At 39.9% G+C, this 14,183-nt stretch overlaps 1 protein-coding gene across 3 annotated transcripts in view; it reads right to left on the reverse strand.

The window, feature by feature from the left end:
- Positions 1-14,183, reverse strand: part of SLC25A21 (solute carrier family 25 member 21) — a 486,164-nt gene that overhangs the window by 56,542 nt on the left and 415,439 nt on the right. For all 3 annotated transcript variants that reach the window (XM_040476980.1, XM_040476978.1, XM_040476979.1), the window contains one exon: positions 3,094-3,160. In XM_040476980.1, coding sequence (XP_040332914.1) covers positions 3,094-3,160 — 67 coding nt within the window. The remainder of the gene's footprint in view (positions 1-3,093; positions 3,161-14,183) is intronic.

A 14,183-nucleotide genomic window follows, 5' to 3' on the forward strand; every position in this document is an offset into this window, starting at 1 on the left:
ATTATTCCCCGCTATTGAGGCAAACCCCTTCTGAGTACTCCTCTTAATGCCCTGTGCATTTGGAGGCCCTTCAGTTTGGATGGTGGAAACAGGTACCATTCCCAGCCCTATGTGCTTGCCAAGCACTGTTCCCCCTAATGCTCTGTACACATCTTTCCCAAGCCTTGCTAGTTTTCTTACATGCATGTACTCATCGGTTCTCACCTGAGTATCTACAGGGTCCCTCTGCAGATCATAGGAGCTCTCTCTTTTTCTGGTACTCTGTCCTGTGAACTCTAGCTGCTTTGCCCTCTCCAGCCCGTCAGCTGCATCTCATCCCAGGGAGTACACTGGGCTCTCCTTACATCTCCCCTGCATGACCTAGGTCTGGCAAACCTCTCAAGGAGGTAAGTTGGGGCAAACCATAGAGCTCATCTCGTTTGTTTCCTGTGTCTCTGTCCTTCCTTGTCTGATGTCCAGTGTCTTGAAAATTGTGGTTTCATATATTTTGTTCATTTTTATTGTTGCTGTTTCAGGCAGGAGAGTAAAATCTGGTCTCTGTTACTCTATCTTGGCTGGAAATGGAAGTCTTGGTATTCCAGAGACTGAATAGTAGACATGGGAATTTTGGGGAATAGGACAGGAATGTCTCCTGTTATAAATCAATACACTTTTTGTTTCTCTCTCTATATGTTTCATTTGTGCATCTAACATTGACTGAGTTTCCAGTATGTGTAGACACCATGGCAGGTGTAGGGATCGTGGTGAACAGCCTTCACAATTTATATTCTTTCATGAGTCTTGTTAGTATTAGGCAATCCTTGAGAGTCTGTTCATGGAAAAATGGTGTTTCTAGACTTGTGAATCTCAAGGCCAGACCCTGGAACCTGGAATGTGGTGCTTCCCATGTCCGAGGGACCAGGTGGTATCTTTCCGAGGTCTTTATTTCCTTCTGCTAACTGCAATACTAATTCTGTTTTAATTTGTGAAAGGGGGAAGTTTGATTTATTTAGCATCGATGAGTCTTCTTATTTTAATGATGAATCTCATTTCAAAGAATAAAGTACAGAAAACTTAACATTATTTCTGATTATAATAATGATTGTAATTGAAGTTTCAGTACCAAGGAATACACACATACATATATATATTCACAGACCATATGTACATATACATATGTATGTGTGCATGCGTGTGTGGGTGTATTTATATACATACATATATATATGGTCTCTGAATATTTTTTCTGAAGTGAACTTTGATGATATACAATGAAGCAGTTTATGATGTATGAAATCATTACAATCAGATGATCACTTTTCTCACAAGTTCTAAGATAAATATCTATAAAACAAATGTTTTCATGAATCGTATTGAAAAACTAGTGCTATCCATCTGGCAAAGATACACTTAACTCCAAGTTATACTTAAAAAGCCAATGCACTCACCATATGTCTCAATAATTTTAAGGTAAAATTGACTTGAAACAAGATGTCTGGGACACATATACCATATCCAGTTGCCCAAAAGTTCATCTGTTAACCATTGTTCTGGCAAGGAGCGTTGCTTTTTTTTTTTTTTTTTTTTTTTAAGTAGAGACTAACTCAGTTTTGTAAAGCTCAACTTTTTTTTTTTCTTACATAAAAGACTGTTCAACACTGATAAACTTTAATCCTCTTCAAATTTAAATTAAATTTGTCTCCAATATACAATCTTAAGGAAAAATATTCCAGGAAAAAATTTAAGTATAATTTACTTCATTTATACTGTAAAACACTGAACAAATGAATATATTATTCCATGGAGACAAAGTGACTTTCCTTTTGAAAGGAACTCCACTCTGTTTGTTTACTTGGGCAATCTTTTATCAAGTGAAGCCATTTCATAATTCAAGTCAGCCCTCTTGTGTACTTTGGTGAACTTCTTCCAGATTCTTTACTGTGATTCAGATCCTTATAATGAAATTTGTGTTGAAGTAATAATATAAGATCACAAAAAGTACGGCAACAAAGGGGATACATTTAGAGAGAAGTATGTTTTAAAGCTTTGTTTTCTAAATTCTAGACTCGAATTAAACCCTATTAAATGACTATTTTGACATAATGTAAAAGTTTGGTGTCTGCATATCTGTTATTTTCTCCTAAATGTTAACTTGCCCTCTTAAGTTACTGAGTAAAAGTATATAAACTGTCCCTTGTTACCTTTCAGGAATATTGGGAATACATATTGAATAATGTATGTGAAAAAAGCTTTATGTCATTAGTTGGAAAGGAAGTCTTTCGGTCTAAGTGTATGTTATCCTTCTTATGGAAAGACAAAGCCGTATTTGGTGATGTCACTGGTCTGGGAGAGGGGGCACTGCCAGCCAGAGTCACTGTGATCAGGAATTCTATCCGAGAGAACATATATCCAAGACTGATCAGATTTAGTTCTTTCTACCCTGGGGGTCCTGCCAGATCTCCATGTTCCCATCCAGACACTGAACCAGTAAGTAGTACATAAACCTCCATAGTTATGTGGTTAAAGAATGGAAATCGGCGAGGTGGAAGTAATAATTTTGTAAAAACCAGAATAGAGAATTTTAACAGAGGAGACTGGGGTTGGGAGGCGGGGAGGAAATGAAGTTAGCATGCCAAATAAATGTGTTATACGAGAATCATATACAAAGAAATATACTCTATTAGTTTGCTCTGTTCATAAAATGGAACTGGTTTAGGGAAAAAGGTTTTTCTACCACTCTTCCCTCCTCTCCATCTCTCTCTAATAATTATTGTTCCCAAGGAAAATTTATGAATTGCTTTGGAAAAATGTCCAAGCTATTTTGTGGCCGCTGTGGTTCAATTACATGAATTTCATTCACCACTGTAATTTTTGTATAATTTCCTCATCAGAAGGGAGTGCCTTTACCTGAAAAAAAAAAAATCCACAAACCAATATTTGAGAGAGTGACCACGCCTAATTATAATAAAAGTTATGTTATAATTTCCACATTAAAATTTTTACCATCTTCTGTTCAGTTCACATTAATGACCCAGAGTTTGTTGTGGGATGTTTCAGGGCTGGGGGTGTTACTGCAGTCTATTTTCCCTTGGTGGAAAGGTATACAGAGCCTACCTTCACTGCTCTTTTTGGTGTTTCGGCCAAGATGGGTGGCAGAATTCCTTTGTAAAAACCGAACAGCCTATTGGAGAAATAAAAGATTTTATGTAAAGGAACCAGGCAACAGCTAATTCTGCCTTTGTTTATGGACAAAACAACTAATCTTAAAGTATTCCCAATTATTCAATGTAGGACACCAACCATGAAGTCCTCTCTCGTTTTAATTCTAAAGTGCAGAGATTATGAATTCTAAGTTTTTTAGCACTATGAAATTCAGAAGAATAAATGATACTGAGACTGGAATCCCTAGGTACATTGCTAAACACAACAATGAGTTGTACCTTACAGCACTTGACCTTACTCACTGTAAGCAATCTTGGATTTTTTCCCTCAGTTGTATGGTAGGTAGCTGTCAACAGTTGTGCATTTTCTCCCTTTTTACCAAATGAGGTTAGAGTTATACCTGAGACCTGGGCCCACTAGACCAGAAATTCCTGAGCTACCAAGGGACACAAATCCTTAATTTTAGCTTTACTAACACAAAGGAACTAACAAGCTCTGTGGCCATGGAATCTGGGCTCCCAGCCTTGTCTTGAGTTAGTCATCATGTTTGAACTCCCTTGATGGAGATAGAAGGTCAGGGACATATGTTGCTGACAGAAGAAATGTCAAACTTGCTTGCTGACATGCAGTCTTAACAGTACCCGAGATGACACTGTTGTTGCCAATGTTGAGGGACTTGTCATATATTCAAATGTTTTTAGAAACAAACAAAAAAACAAAACCAAGAACGAGTGCCATATGCTTCATATAAGGTTCATAAAATGTCACCACTTATTTCATATTAGATTTTAAGATCCAAAATTTTCAATTTTGTCTGCCTGGAAAAAATTATATATGCCATACACTCATTTCTTTTTTTTTTCTGTTTTCTGTTTTCTTTTTAAGTAGGCTTCCTGCCCAACATGGGGCTTGAACTCATGACCCTAGGATCAAGAATCAGGTGCCCTACCGACTGAGCCAGCCAGGTACCCCTGCCATTTACTCACTTTAAACCTGAAATACATAAATAGAATATTACTCATTCTTTTCTGAGATAATCAGTTTTATTTCCTTTTTAAAAAATATCTTTTAATGTTTACTCATTTTTGAGAGAGAGAGAGAGAGAGAGAGAGAGAGAGAGAGAGAGACAGAGAGAATGAGCAGCGGAGGGGCAGAGAGAGAGGGAGACACAGAATCTGAAGCAGGCTCCAGGTTCCAGGCTGTCAGGGCAGAGCCAGAGGTGGGACTTGAACCCACAAAATCATGACCTGAGGTGAAGTTGGAGGCTTAACTGACTGAGCTGCCCAGGTGCCCTGATAATCAGTCTTCTTGATGAACCCATATATGAGTATAGAAAAGGGCAGGACTCAAGTGTGTGCATTTTAGGATGTCCATTTAACATGGATCTGGAGCTTCTCTGACCCTTCAAGCTTCACTGCAACTTTCTCTCTCTCTCTTTTTTTTCATTTTTTTAAAATGTTTTATTTATTTTTGAGACAGAGAGAGACAGAGTGTGAGCAGGGGAGGGGCAGAGAGAAAGCGAGACACAGAATCCAAAGCAGGCTCCAGGCTCCGAGCTGTCAGCACAGAGCCCGACGCGGGGCTCGAACTCACAAACTGCAAGATCATGACCTGAGCCACAGTTGGACGCTTAACCTACTGAACCACCCAGGAGACCCTCTTTTTTTTTTTTTTTTTAAGTTTCTTCGAGAGACACAGAGACAGCGCAAGTGGGGGAGGGGCAGAGAGAGAGGGAGAGAGAGAGAATCCCAAGCAGGCTCTGTGCTGCCAGTGTAGAGCCCCACTTGGGGCTCAAATACCCAAAACCGTGAGATCATGACCTGAAGGGAAAAACAAGAGTCTGACACTTAACCAACTGAACCACCCAGGCATCCCTCACTCCAACATTCTTACATTGGGTTCTGCTTCTAGCTGTGCTTCTGGAATAAGAAAGTTAAGAAATTATTTAGCCTAATCCACTTTGCCACCCAAACTAATGTGGTGAACTCTTGCTCTTCCTTGATTCACTGGCTTACAGAGCATACTTCAATTAGGAAAGCAAAGGGCTTGTTTTACAGCTTCTAATTGATAGCTCCTTGAGGGCTGAGTGTGCATTAGTGTGCTTACCCCCAGAGTGATGTGTATATGTAACCAGGACACAAATGTTTGTTAAGCATATGGATTTCATAAAGAGGAAGAAAGGAATCAAATGATCCCCTGATATGGGCTTACTCTACCCTCTGTTTTTTAAAAAAATGTTTATTTATTTGTTTTAGAGAGAAAGAGAGAGAGAGCATGAGTAGGAGAGGGGCAGAGAGAGAGTGTGAGAGAGAATCCTAAGCAGGTTCCACGCCTCCAGCACAGAGCCCAAAGCTGGGCTCAAACCCACAAACCATATCATGACCTGAGCCAAAATTAAGAGTCAGATGCTCAACTGACTGAGTTGCCCAGGTGCCCTGTCTAACCTCTGTTTTTGACTTAATGGATAGTGTTAGATTTATGAATAGGAAATAAAGCAGACACGTGATTTGAAGAACCATGGAAATTCATACTCCTACCTCCTTTCCATTCCAATTTCAACTACTGACGCCTGAAATTCACTTCTAAAATTTAACCATTCTTTATCATTTAAATTTCATTAGAAATTAATTATCACATGATTTTCAGCATGAGAGTGACTAAGCATAGCTTTGGTCTTCCCAGAAGGTAAATGTGATTTTCTTGAGCAGAAGTTCTATATTTCTAATGAAAGACATTAGTTCTGTTCTTTCTGTGCTGAGTTTTCCATATCTGGAAGATTATACCTCGTTTGGGGGAAAAATTAAGAACTTTTAAGTAAGTAATGCTTCCATAACTGAGTGTTCCTGTTAATAACAGAGGTACTTGAAAACCCATAGAACAGAGAACAGTTATAGGAAGAACACTTGCTCAGCCTGGAGAAGAACAATCATAGGGAGAAACATAATGAACGTGATGATCTCTTGAAAGGTGAGCATGCAGGAATGAGATTGGACTTTTCTGTTTGTTTCCAGGTGGTAGAACTAGGACCAACAGGTGGAAGCAAGAAAAGACAAATTATTGGCCCAGTAGGAGCTTAATACAAGGAAGTACTCCTAATAGTCAGAATTATCTGGACATAGAATGGTCTCTCCTGAAAAATGATGAGTTCTCCTTCATGGCATGTGGTCAAGCAGTCTGGATGGCCACTTGTAATGGATGCCAGAGATGGGATATACACAGCAACAGATGAACTTGCTCACCCTCAAGACGGGTCCACTCCAACCCTCAGATTTTGTTGTTCTAAGAAAAATAACAGGAGGATATGGGAAAGTGCTTTCCTGAAGAGAAAACTCTGCCTTACTTCAAACTTTTGCCTAAAGTAGAGCACTGCTTCTCTGAAGGAGGACAGAAATCTTATAAGTAACACAGAAGGTCTTCATTTTAAAAATGATGGGAGAAAATATTAAAAAGAGGTGTAAGGCAGGAGGGAAGAGAGGCAGCTGGGAGAACCATAAGGATTTAATCCGAAAACTGCTGGGAGGTCCAGAGCCCTCTGCTTCAAGTTGGCGATGCTTCCTTGATGTGCCCTCCTTCCCTTGTCTCTGCTCAGTTCCTTTCATGTGTAATCATCCTCCACCACCCCCACCGCCTCCAGCCATCCCACCATCCTAAACTTTCTAACAGCGAATGAACAGTTTTAATGGGAAATTCTTAAGGACCATCTTTTGCTGGCAAATGGGAATTTAGATCTATTTCCTTGCACTGTTTTCACAGTATATCCATGCAATAGTGGACATCTATGGATTAGTCAGGCCGGCACCTCTTCTGCTGAGAACTGCCTTGCCCAATTTTTTTAAAACACTGGAAGCAACACATTAGTACAGTATGATACTGCTTGTAGGCAGCCATTGATTGGGCATCTCACCAATGGATCCAAATGGTATTCCACATCTTTGCCCCCTGATCCAAGCTAGACCTAGCAGAGTTCTTCAGGATTTGGGGATTAGAACTGAACAGGTCAGTCTCGCCCTGTGTGGTTGACACTCTAAGATATAAAGATAGCATGTCGATGGTACTCATGTTTTCTGTCATTTGGAGGAGGTCAATCTGCAGTGATAAAAAAGAAGGAAGCTACTGTTTAGGGAAGCACGGAAGCAGGATGGAGAACAGAAGATCTGGTACTGTGAGTATGACCCTGCCGCCAGCAGCTCTTTTTCTTTTTTTTAAACACTGGTTTTATTTTTTCGGGGCGGGGGGAGAGGAAGAGGGGGAAAGAGAGAGAAAGGGTGAGGGAGAGAGAGAGAGAGAGAGAGAGTGAGAGAGAGAGAATATCCCAAGCTGGCTCCACTGTCAGCACAGAGCCTGATGTGGGGTTTGATCTCACGACCCTGGGATCATGACCTGAGCTGAAATCAAGAGTCGGACGCTCAACCGACTGAGCCACCCAGGTGCCCCAAGCATTTCCTTATGCTTAGTTACATCTCAGTCCTTATTGAATACTGGCATTTCCCTTTGCTTTTCATTCTTTAAGATACCCAGTATCATTTAGAATAAATTCCTTTTTTTTTTTTTTACCTAAATTATTTTGAGTTGGGTTTATTATTTACAACCCAAAGTCCTGGATCCAGAAAGTAAGTTTCATGACCCCTACAGCCAAAGTGGCTGCTACAGCATCTCCATACCATGCATGCCCTCTCACATGAAGAGCCTTTTTGTCAGTGAAGATTGACACATGGGCCAATCAGAAGAGTCACACCCAAAATTCGAAAAGGAGAATGTGGTAGGCAAGGGCTCAAGCTGATGAGCTACTTTTTTACTTGATTAGATAATTACTGGAAGTTTTCCTAAGGTAAGGTATGATATACAGATTCTAAGAAACAAAAAGGAATCGTGATGTTTTATGAAGGAGATAAACTTCTTTTTTTTTTCTGCCAAAGAACTAATCTTTATACCCACATGTACTGTTCACTCTGCCAACTTTTTCCCGTGTTCATGTAGTTTTGGCTGCACTCTACAGAGCATGTGGCTTACCAAGACAATAACTAGGGAAGTTAGGAGATTTGTGCCACCAATAGCAACATGCTTTATCCGGCTTACTTCTCAAGAAGCAGGCTGACACATCCAGTCTCCTCCCCAGATGAAGGGAAACTGAGATTCTAATGTATATGCAGCATCAATAGCAGTCCTTTTTCCTGAACAGGTAGGAAAGCCACTATTCTGGCTTTAAGTTTTGACCAACACCAGGCCCATTGGAGAACTCTTTGGAAGAGGCATAAGAACCAATGTAAGACCTCCCATAACAAAGCAGTATGAACTGTATGGCAGCCCTCACATTTTGTTTCTCAAAGTTGTTACTTCTAAAAGTTGTGAATTTGATTTTACCTATCCTGTGTAGGAAAATGTTGACTTGTATGTTTATGGACTTTTGTTGATAAAAACAGCCAAAATTCGTCTAAAGCTTACTATGTAGTAGCCACTCTATTAAGAATAAATGTATGTAGGCATATGGGCATATTTAAACCTCATTCAACTTTCATAACAATCCTTTGAAGGAGGTGTGATTGGTTATTTTCTTCATTTTGCAGGGGATGCCTGCTGTCACATCACTGCCAAATAGCATACAGTGACTCAAATCAAGTTCCGTTGTCCTCACAGTCCATGTCCTTGACCATGGGGGTTACACTCTATTGCAGTTTTTCTTGAAGTAAATTTGTTTTTATAAACATTTTTGAAAAGTTATTTCTGTTGTAAAATGTCTTATTTTAGGAAAAATCAGTTTTTTAGTCCCATTTCCACTCAGTTCTGTTTTAAAGTAATGTGGATCACTACCTGCATAACCGATTGATTTAGGCTGAAATGCACAAGATCATTTTTTGTAAAAGCTTTTGAGTTGTCGATTAAGCATCTGCTAGTTGGACCAGATTTAGAAAAAAAAAAAAAAAAAAAAGTAGGCCCAAGGACGAATGTTTCTCCCCCGCAGGATAAGAGGCATACCAGGATGATTCTGTCAGTGTGGGAGAAAGACAATACTTCAGTAATAGGAGAAAACATTGAAATATTAACACTATGTATTAAAGTAAAACTGTTATTATCCAAAAAGTCAGTGGGGAGCACTGGTGGTTGCTCACCCAACAGAATTCCCTTGCTGTTCCTTGGGGTGCAAGTATTCACCATCCTCCGCACTCAGGCAAGAAAGCCCTTCTGTAGTCCAGGGGTGAAGCAGAATTCTTCAAGCTAATCATGGTGGTCCCATTCCCTTGCTAGTGAATCCTGTCGCATCCATGGACATATGATCCAATGCTAGCCCATGAGACCAGTGGTGGGAAGAGAGGAAATGTATGCTGGAAGTCTTGGATTTCCAGCCTAAGGAAAAAATGCACATGGAAAGACAAGTCCCTCTTCTCTCCTTGTCGTTCTAGCTGCATGAGATGCCTGTGTACTGCAGTCAAATGAGATATCATTGCCCACAAACTGAGGAAGTCAGCACAAAGTTGGAAAGGACCTGGGCCTCAATGACATTATTGGACTGTTGAATCGACCAATCCTAGGCATCTACCTCCAGATTTCTGGTCACGTGAAATTAAAAACAAATCTTGACTATCTGAACTGCTTTCAACTACATCTTCTGTTAACCTACAGCCAAAAGCATTGAGAAGAACACATACAATGTACTTTTGGTCTCCACTAGCAAATAGCCTTTGACACCCCCATATCTGAAAAAAGTCTTAAATGGTATTTCTTAAGTCATAATCATAGTGAAGGTGGTTGTTGAATGTTACGCAAAGCATTTTGAAGGAGCCTGTGAGAACCATTTTGAGAAATGGTTTTAAATTCTTTCAGGAGCCCATCAGACATTAGAACCCTATCCTATTAGGATGGTTACCTATGAGAGAACCCCATACCACACATGGAATAAGCTTGTAAGCAAATATCAGGATGGGGTTCCAGGTCTCCAAAGCCATTAATGGTGGTTCATATACTAATGAGAGTTGTTGTTCAGAAACATAACTAGACACAGAGTACTACAATATTGGATCACATTTGTTTTTCATTGTATAATCAAAACAGGCCTTGTATTACTTATGTACATCTATAAAACGAAGATCAAAACTAAATTGCACGTGTTCTTCTCTCAAAGACACAGCTCATACATAGCTTATTTGAAATGCAGATTTGTGCCAAACCTCACAAAATAATTTTACCCCTCATTTCCCCCACCCCCATTTTTGAAGTGCGAAACTATTTAGCATATTGGGTGGCTCCAAGGTCGCAGACCAATCAATGAAAAGATGTTGATTGCTTGAAGCAAGGAGATGTGGAATTTCCTTTGAGTTCCAGTTTGTGTCCCTTCTTGGTGGTTCATTTGTGGCAAGTCACACCCTTGAAGAAGTCTTTCTGCTGTCTCTCATTAGTAGAGTCTAATTTTAGGTTACCTTGTTTAAGGTCCAAACTTTAGATGCCCAAACAGACTAGACAGATCCTTAATTAAACATCTTGTACCTGACAACATCTTTAGTCCATTTGGATGGCTGAAAAAAAAGTTACTGGCTCAGTCAGCCTGAAATCTGAAGACTTTATGGTAAATAGTGGGTAGACAGGACAGTGCTTAACACTCTCGAAATTTGACTCAGGTGAAGAAACCAAAAAGGAGTGGAAATATCACATATTCTGTCTGCTCCTCCTTTTTTCCTTGAGTCACCCCCTTGTTGGTTTTGCTGTTTCTTTCTTTCTTCCTTTTTCTTTCTTTCTTTCTTTCTTTCTTTCTTTCTTTCTTTCTTTCTTTCTTTCTTTCTTCTTTTCTAATTTAGCATGTAGAAAATGTTTGTTTGGAAGTCATTTGTACCATGCACTTGGACTGTTCCTACAGGCAGGCTGGGAAATTTCCGAAGTTGCTAGGCTAGCAAGCAGGATTTTGGTGTTAGGAAAAACAACATGGGATCTTTTCTTCTTTGTAGCTTCCAAGGAGAAATGGAGGTATGTAGCTGCTTCAAAACTGACCGTTAGAGGGAGTTAAGTCCCGTTGTCCTTCAGAAAGGCTATCCTAAAAACCCATCTGACAGATTACTGAGAAAAAAGAGTATAAGAAGACCGTGAATAAAATGTCTTCCTGCCTAAGAGAGGAAAAGATCGATGTATGAATCTGCTGCCCATGGAAACGGAGGCGTTTCCTGGTTGTCAGAGACAAAGTGCTTTGGGGTCCAAATTGCTGAGACTCATAACCAACGTCCAGCAACCAGAACACTGAAGGCCAGGATCGAGGTGCACATCACCCAAGCCTGAACAGGCCAATTGGAAATGATTTCCAAGCTCTAAAGCCATTTTCAAAGCCACCTGCAGCACACTCACACGAGGCATGAGAAGGATGCTTTCACCTGGATCCCAGTTCTTTGCCAAAAACCTGGCATTCACCAAGTGTCCAGAGCAGCAATAATAGTCACCGGTGAAGCATGAAATAGGAACGACAGGGAAAGTGACACCAGATCCCCAGTTGGGGAAATTGGAAAGCATTAACACGTCTGTGTACCTAACAGAGCACAATTACTACATTTTATTTTGTTTCAACAGTCAGAACTTAAATGAACATCACCATTCAGTTCTGTTCTGGGCAATGATCCAAGCTCATCTTTGGTACAGTTGATTTTGAAGCTTTACAGTCAATCATATCTTCACAATTTGTTCTTCTTTCAGGCTTCAGGCATCCTCCTGATTTCCATTTCTTGTTTGGAAGCCTTGAGTCATCTGTTCTGGCAGCATGACCAACCCAAATCAGTCATTTTCTCCAAATTACATTGAAATAGGGATCCTGCTAGTTTGTTTTCTTCCTCCTTTCTTTCACATAATTTTCCCTTTAAGGATCTCCTAATACAAAGCTGATTGAAGGCATACAATATCCTCTTTCTTCTACTCTTGTCAAATCCAAGTTTCTTACCCACATGCTGTAGCCCTGTAATTAAAACAATGAGGGCGGCACTCAGCTCTGCGTTGTGACTGAGGGGCTTCTACTGCCTGACGGGTCGCACATCCCAGGGCAGAATTCTGGCCCTGACACTACACCTTTAGGGCAATATTCTGACGTCATTTATACTCCACAAGTCTCAGTGGTTCACAGATTCCAAATGAAAGAGTGGAGCTTCATGGCTCTGTTATTGGAATTATGTACAATCTGCAATCTGAAGTTCACAAAATTGCATGCATCTTGGGGCCATTTTAATGTAGCAAAGGAGAGGGGGAAAACTATGGGTCCTTTAAAGGAGAGGAAAAACAGCTTAAAAAAAGACTAAGCTTGCTTTTCAAACCAGCAACTGAACTTCAAGGAAGTGCAACATGACAAAGGTTTTAGCTAACATTGTAGTGAAAAACCAACAGAAGTTTTCCCTGCTTCAACTCCTATCAGGTCTTCAGGCACAAACAACACAGTTATTAGTTTTCATTACTGAGAATTAATTGAATTAAGTTTCTGCATATGGTCCTTGGATATATTTGTTACCCCAAACCATGCCACTTTCATTATATGCTGTATGGAGGAATCCTTTAAAGTTTTCCCGAACACCCGTTTTTAACTGAACTTTTAGTATGATTTTACCGTGACAATTAAACTTTGTTGATATGTCTAAAATAAACTACAACTTTGATTTTCTAAGATACAGAAAATTAGCTTAGCTGTCAGTATCATTTAGGAGGTACGTCTATGGCTCGATTCCCTGGAAAGTTGGCTGGGTGCTCGATGCACTAAACATGCTGTACAGCTCAGCCCAAGGAAGGCATTAGCGTGATATAAGAACCAGAACCCTGATGGAAAACGCTAAGGAAAAAAAAAGCAGAAAAGATATTTGAGAAGTGACTGAGGTAAATAACAGGGGGAGAGTGTGGCGTTAATCGCCCCATTAACCTGTAAGTGAAGAGACTTACTTAGAACCGACTATGCAAAAAGTGTATTAATTTTCAGCGACAGCAGATTACCTGGCTTTAAAAGATGAACACATTTCCATTAGGAAGTAAGAATCATTTAGGGGCAGTCTTTCACTCATGTGGATGGCAACTATGAAGAAAAGGACAATAAATAAACAGACAGACAGACAAAACCCCCAAAACCAACTGAAACAACACTATTTCTTGGACTGGGACTGAAAGCCAGGAAAGAAGTCCGAATTGTGGAGTTAAAAGTTCCTCACTAGCCAGCCCTCTGCTAAACACGGCCCTCTGAGGGAATTTGGGAATTCTTTGCTTCATCCTACTTACCCACATCCTCTTACCGACCCCATTTTTCTTTTACCTCCTCTGTTTCTAATTTTCGTCCTTCCCATTCATGAAGTAACCATCATTCATTTATTCATTCACTCATTCATTCAATATGCTCTATTCCATGTACTAGGCTAAACACATTATTCTAGGGTCAACTGTTGATACAGTAGTCCCATTGTCCCCAAATCACTTAAGACCTCAATTTTCTTTAAAAAATTTTTTTTAAAAATGTTTATTTATTTTTGAGAGACAGAGAGACAGAGCATGAGTGGGGGAGGGGGAGAGAGAGAGATGGAGACACAGAATCTAAAGCAGGCTCCAGGCTCTGAGCGGTCAGCACAGGGCCGGATGTGGGGCTCGAACCCACGAACCGTGAGATCATGACCTAAGCTGAAGTCGGACACCCAACCGACTGAGCCATCTAGGTGCCCCAAGACCTTAATTTTCTCCAAGAAGTCTTTGAGATGGTAGACAATTTCCTGTTGTTGATCAGGCATGACCAAGATGTTGCCTTTAATATTTCATCATGTGCTTGGCACACAGTAACACTCAGGTAACATACATTGAATATAACTATATCCAAATAAGAACTATATATACTTAAGCATCTATCTATCTATCTATCTATCTATCTATCTATCTATCTATATACATGTACTTATGTAGATCTATGTACACAGACAAGACCCAAACATGATCCGTATTAATAGTCTGAATTGCTTGTATATTTTTAACTAAATAGAGTATGCATTATTCACATGATTACCATATTTAATCCAGGTTATAAATTGCTTGACAATGGCCACTCCTGCTCTTTATCA

This window comes from Herpailurus yagouaroundi, unplaced genomic scaffold (genome assembly GCF_014898765.1).
Source record: "Herpailurus yagouaroundi ecotype Mexico unplaced genomic scaffold, PumYag 141, whole genome shotgun sequence".
NCBI classification, from domain to species: Eukaryota; Metazoa; Chordata; class Mammalia; order Carnivora; family Felidae; genus Herpailurus; species Herpailurus yagouaroundi.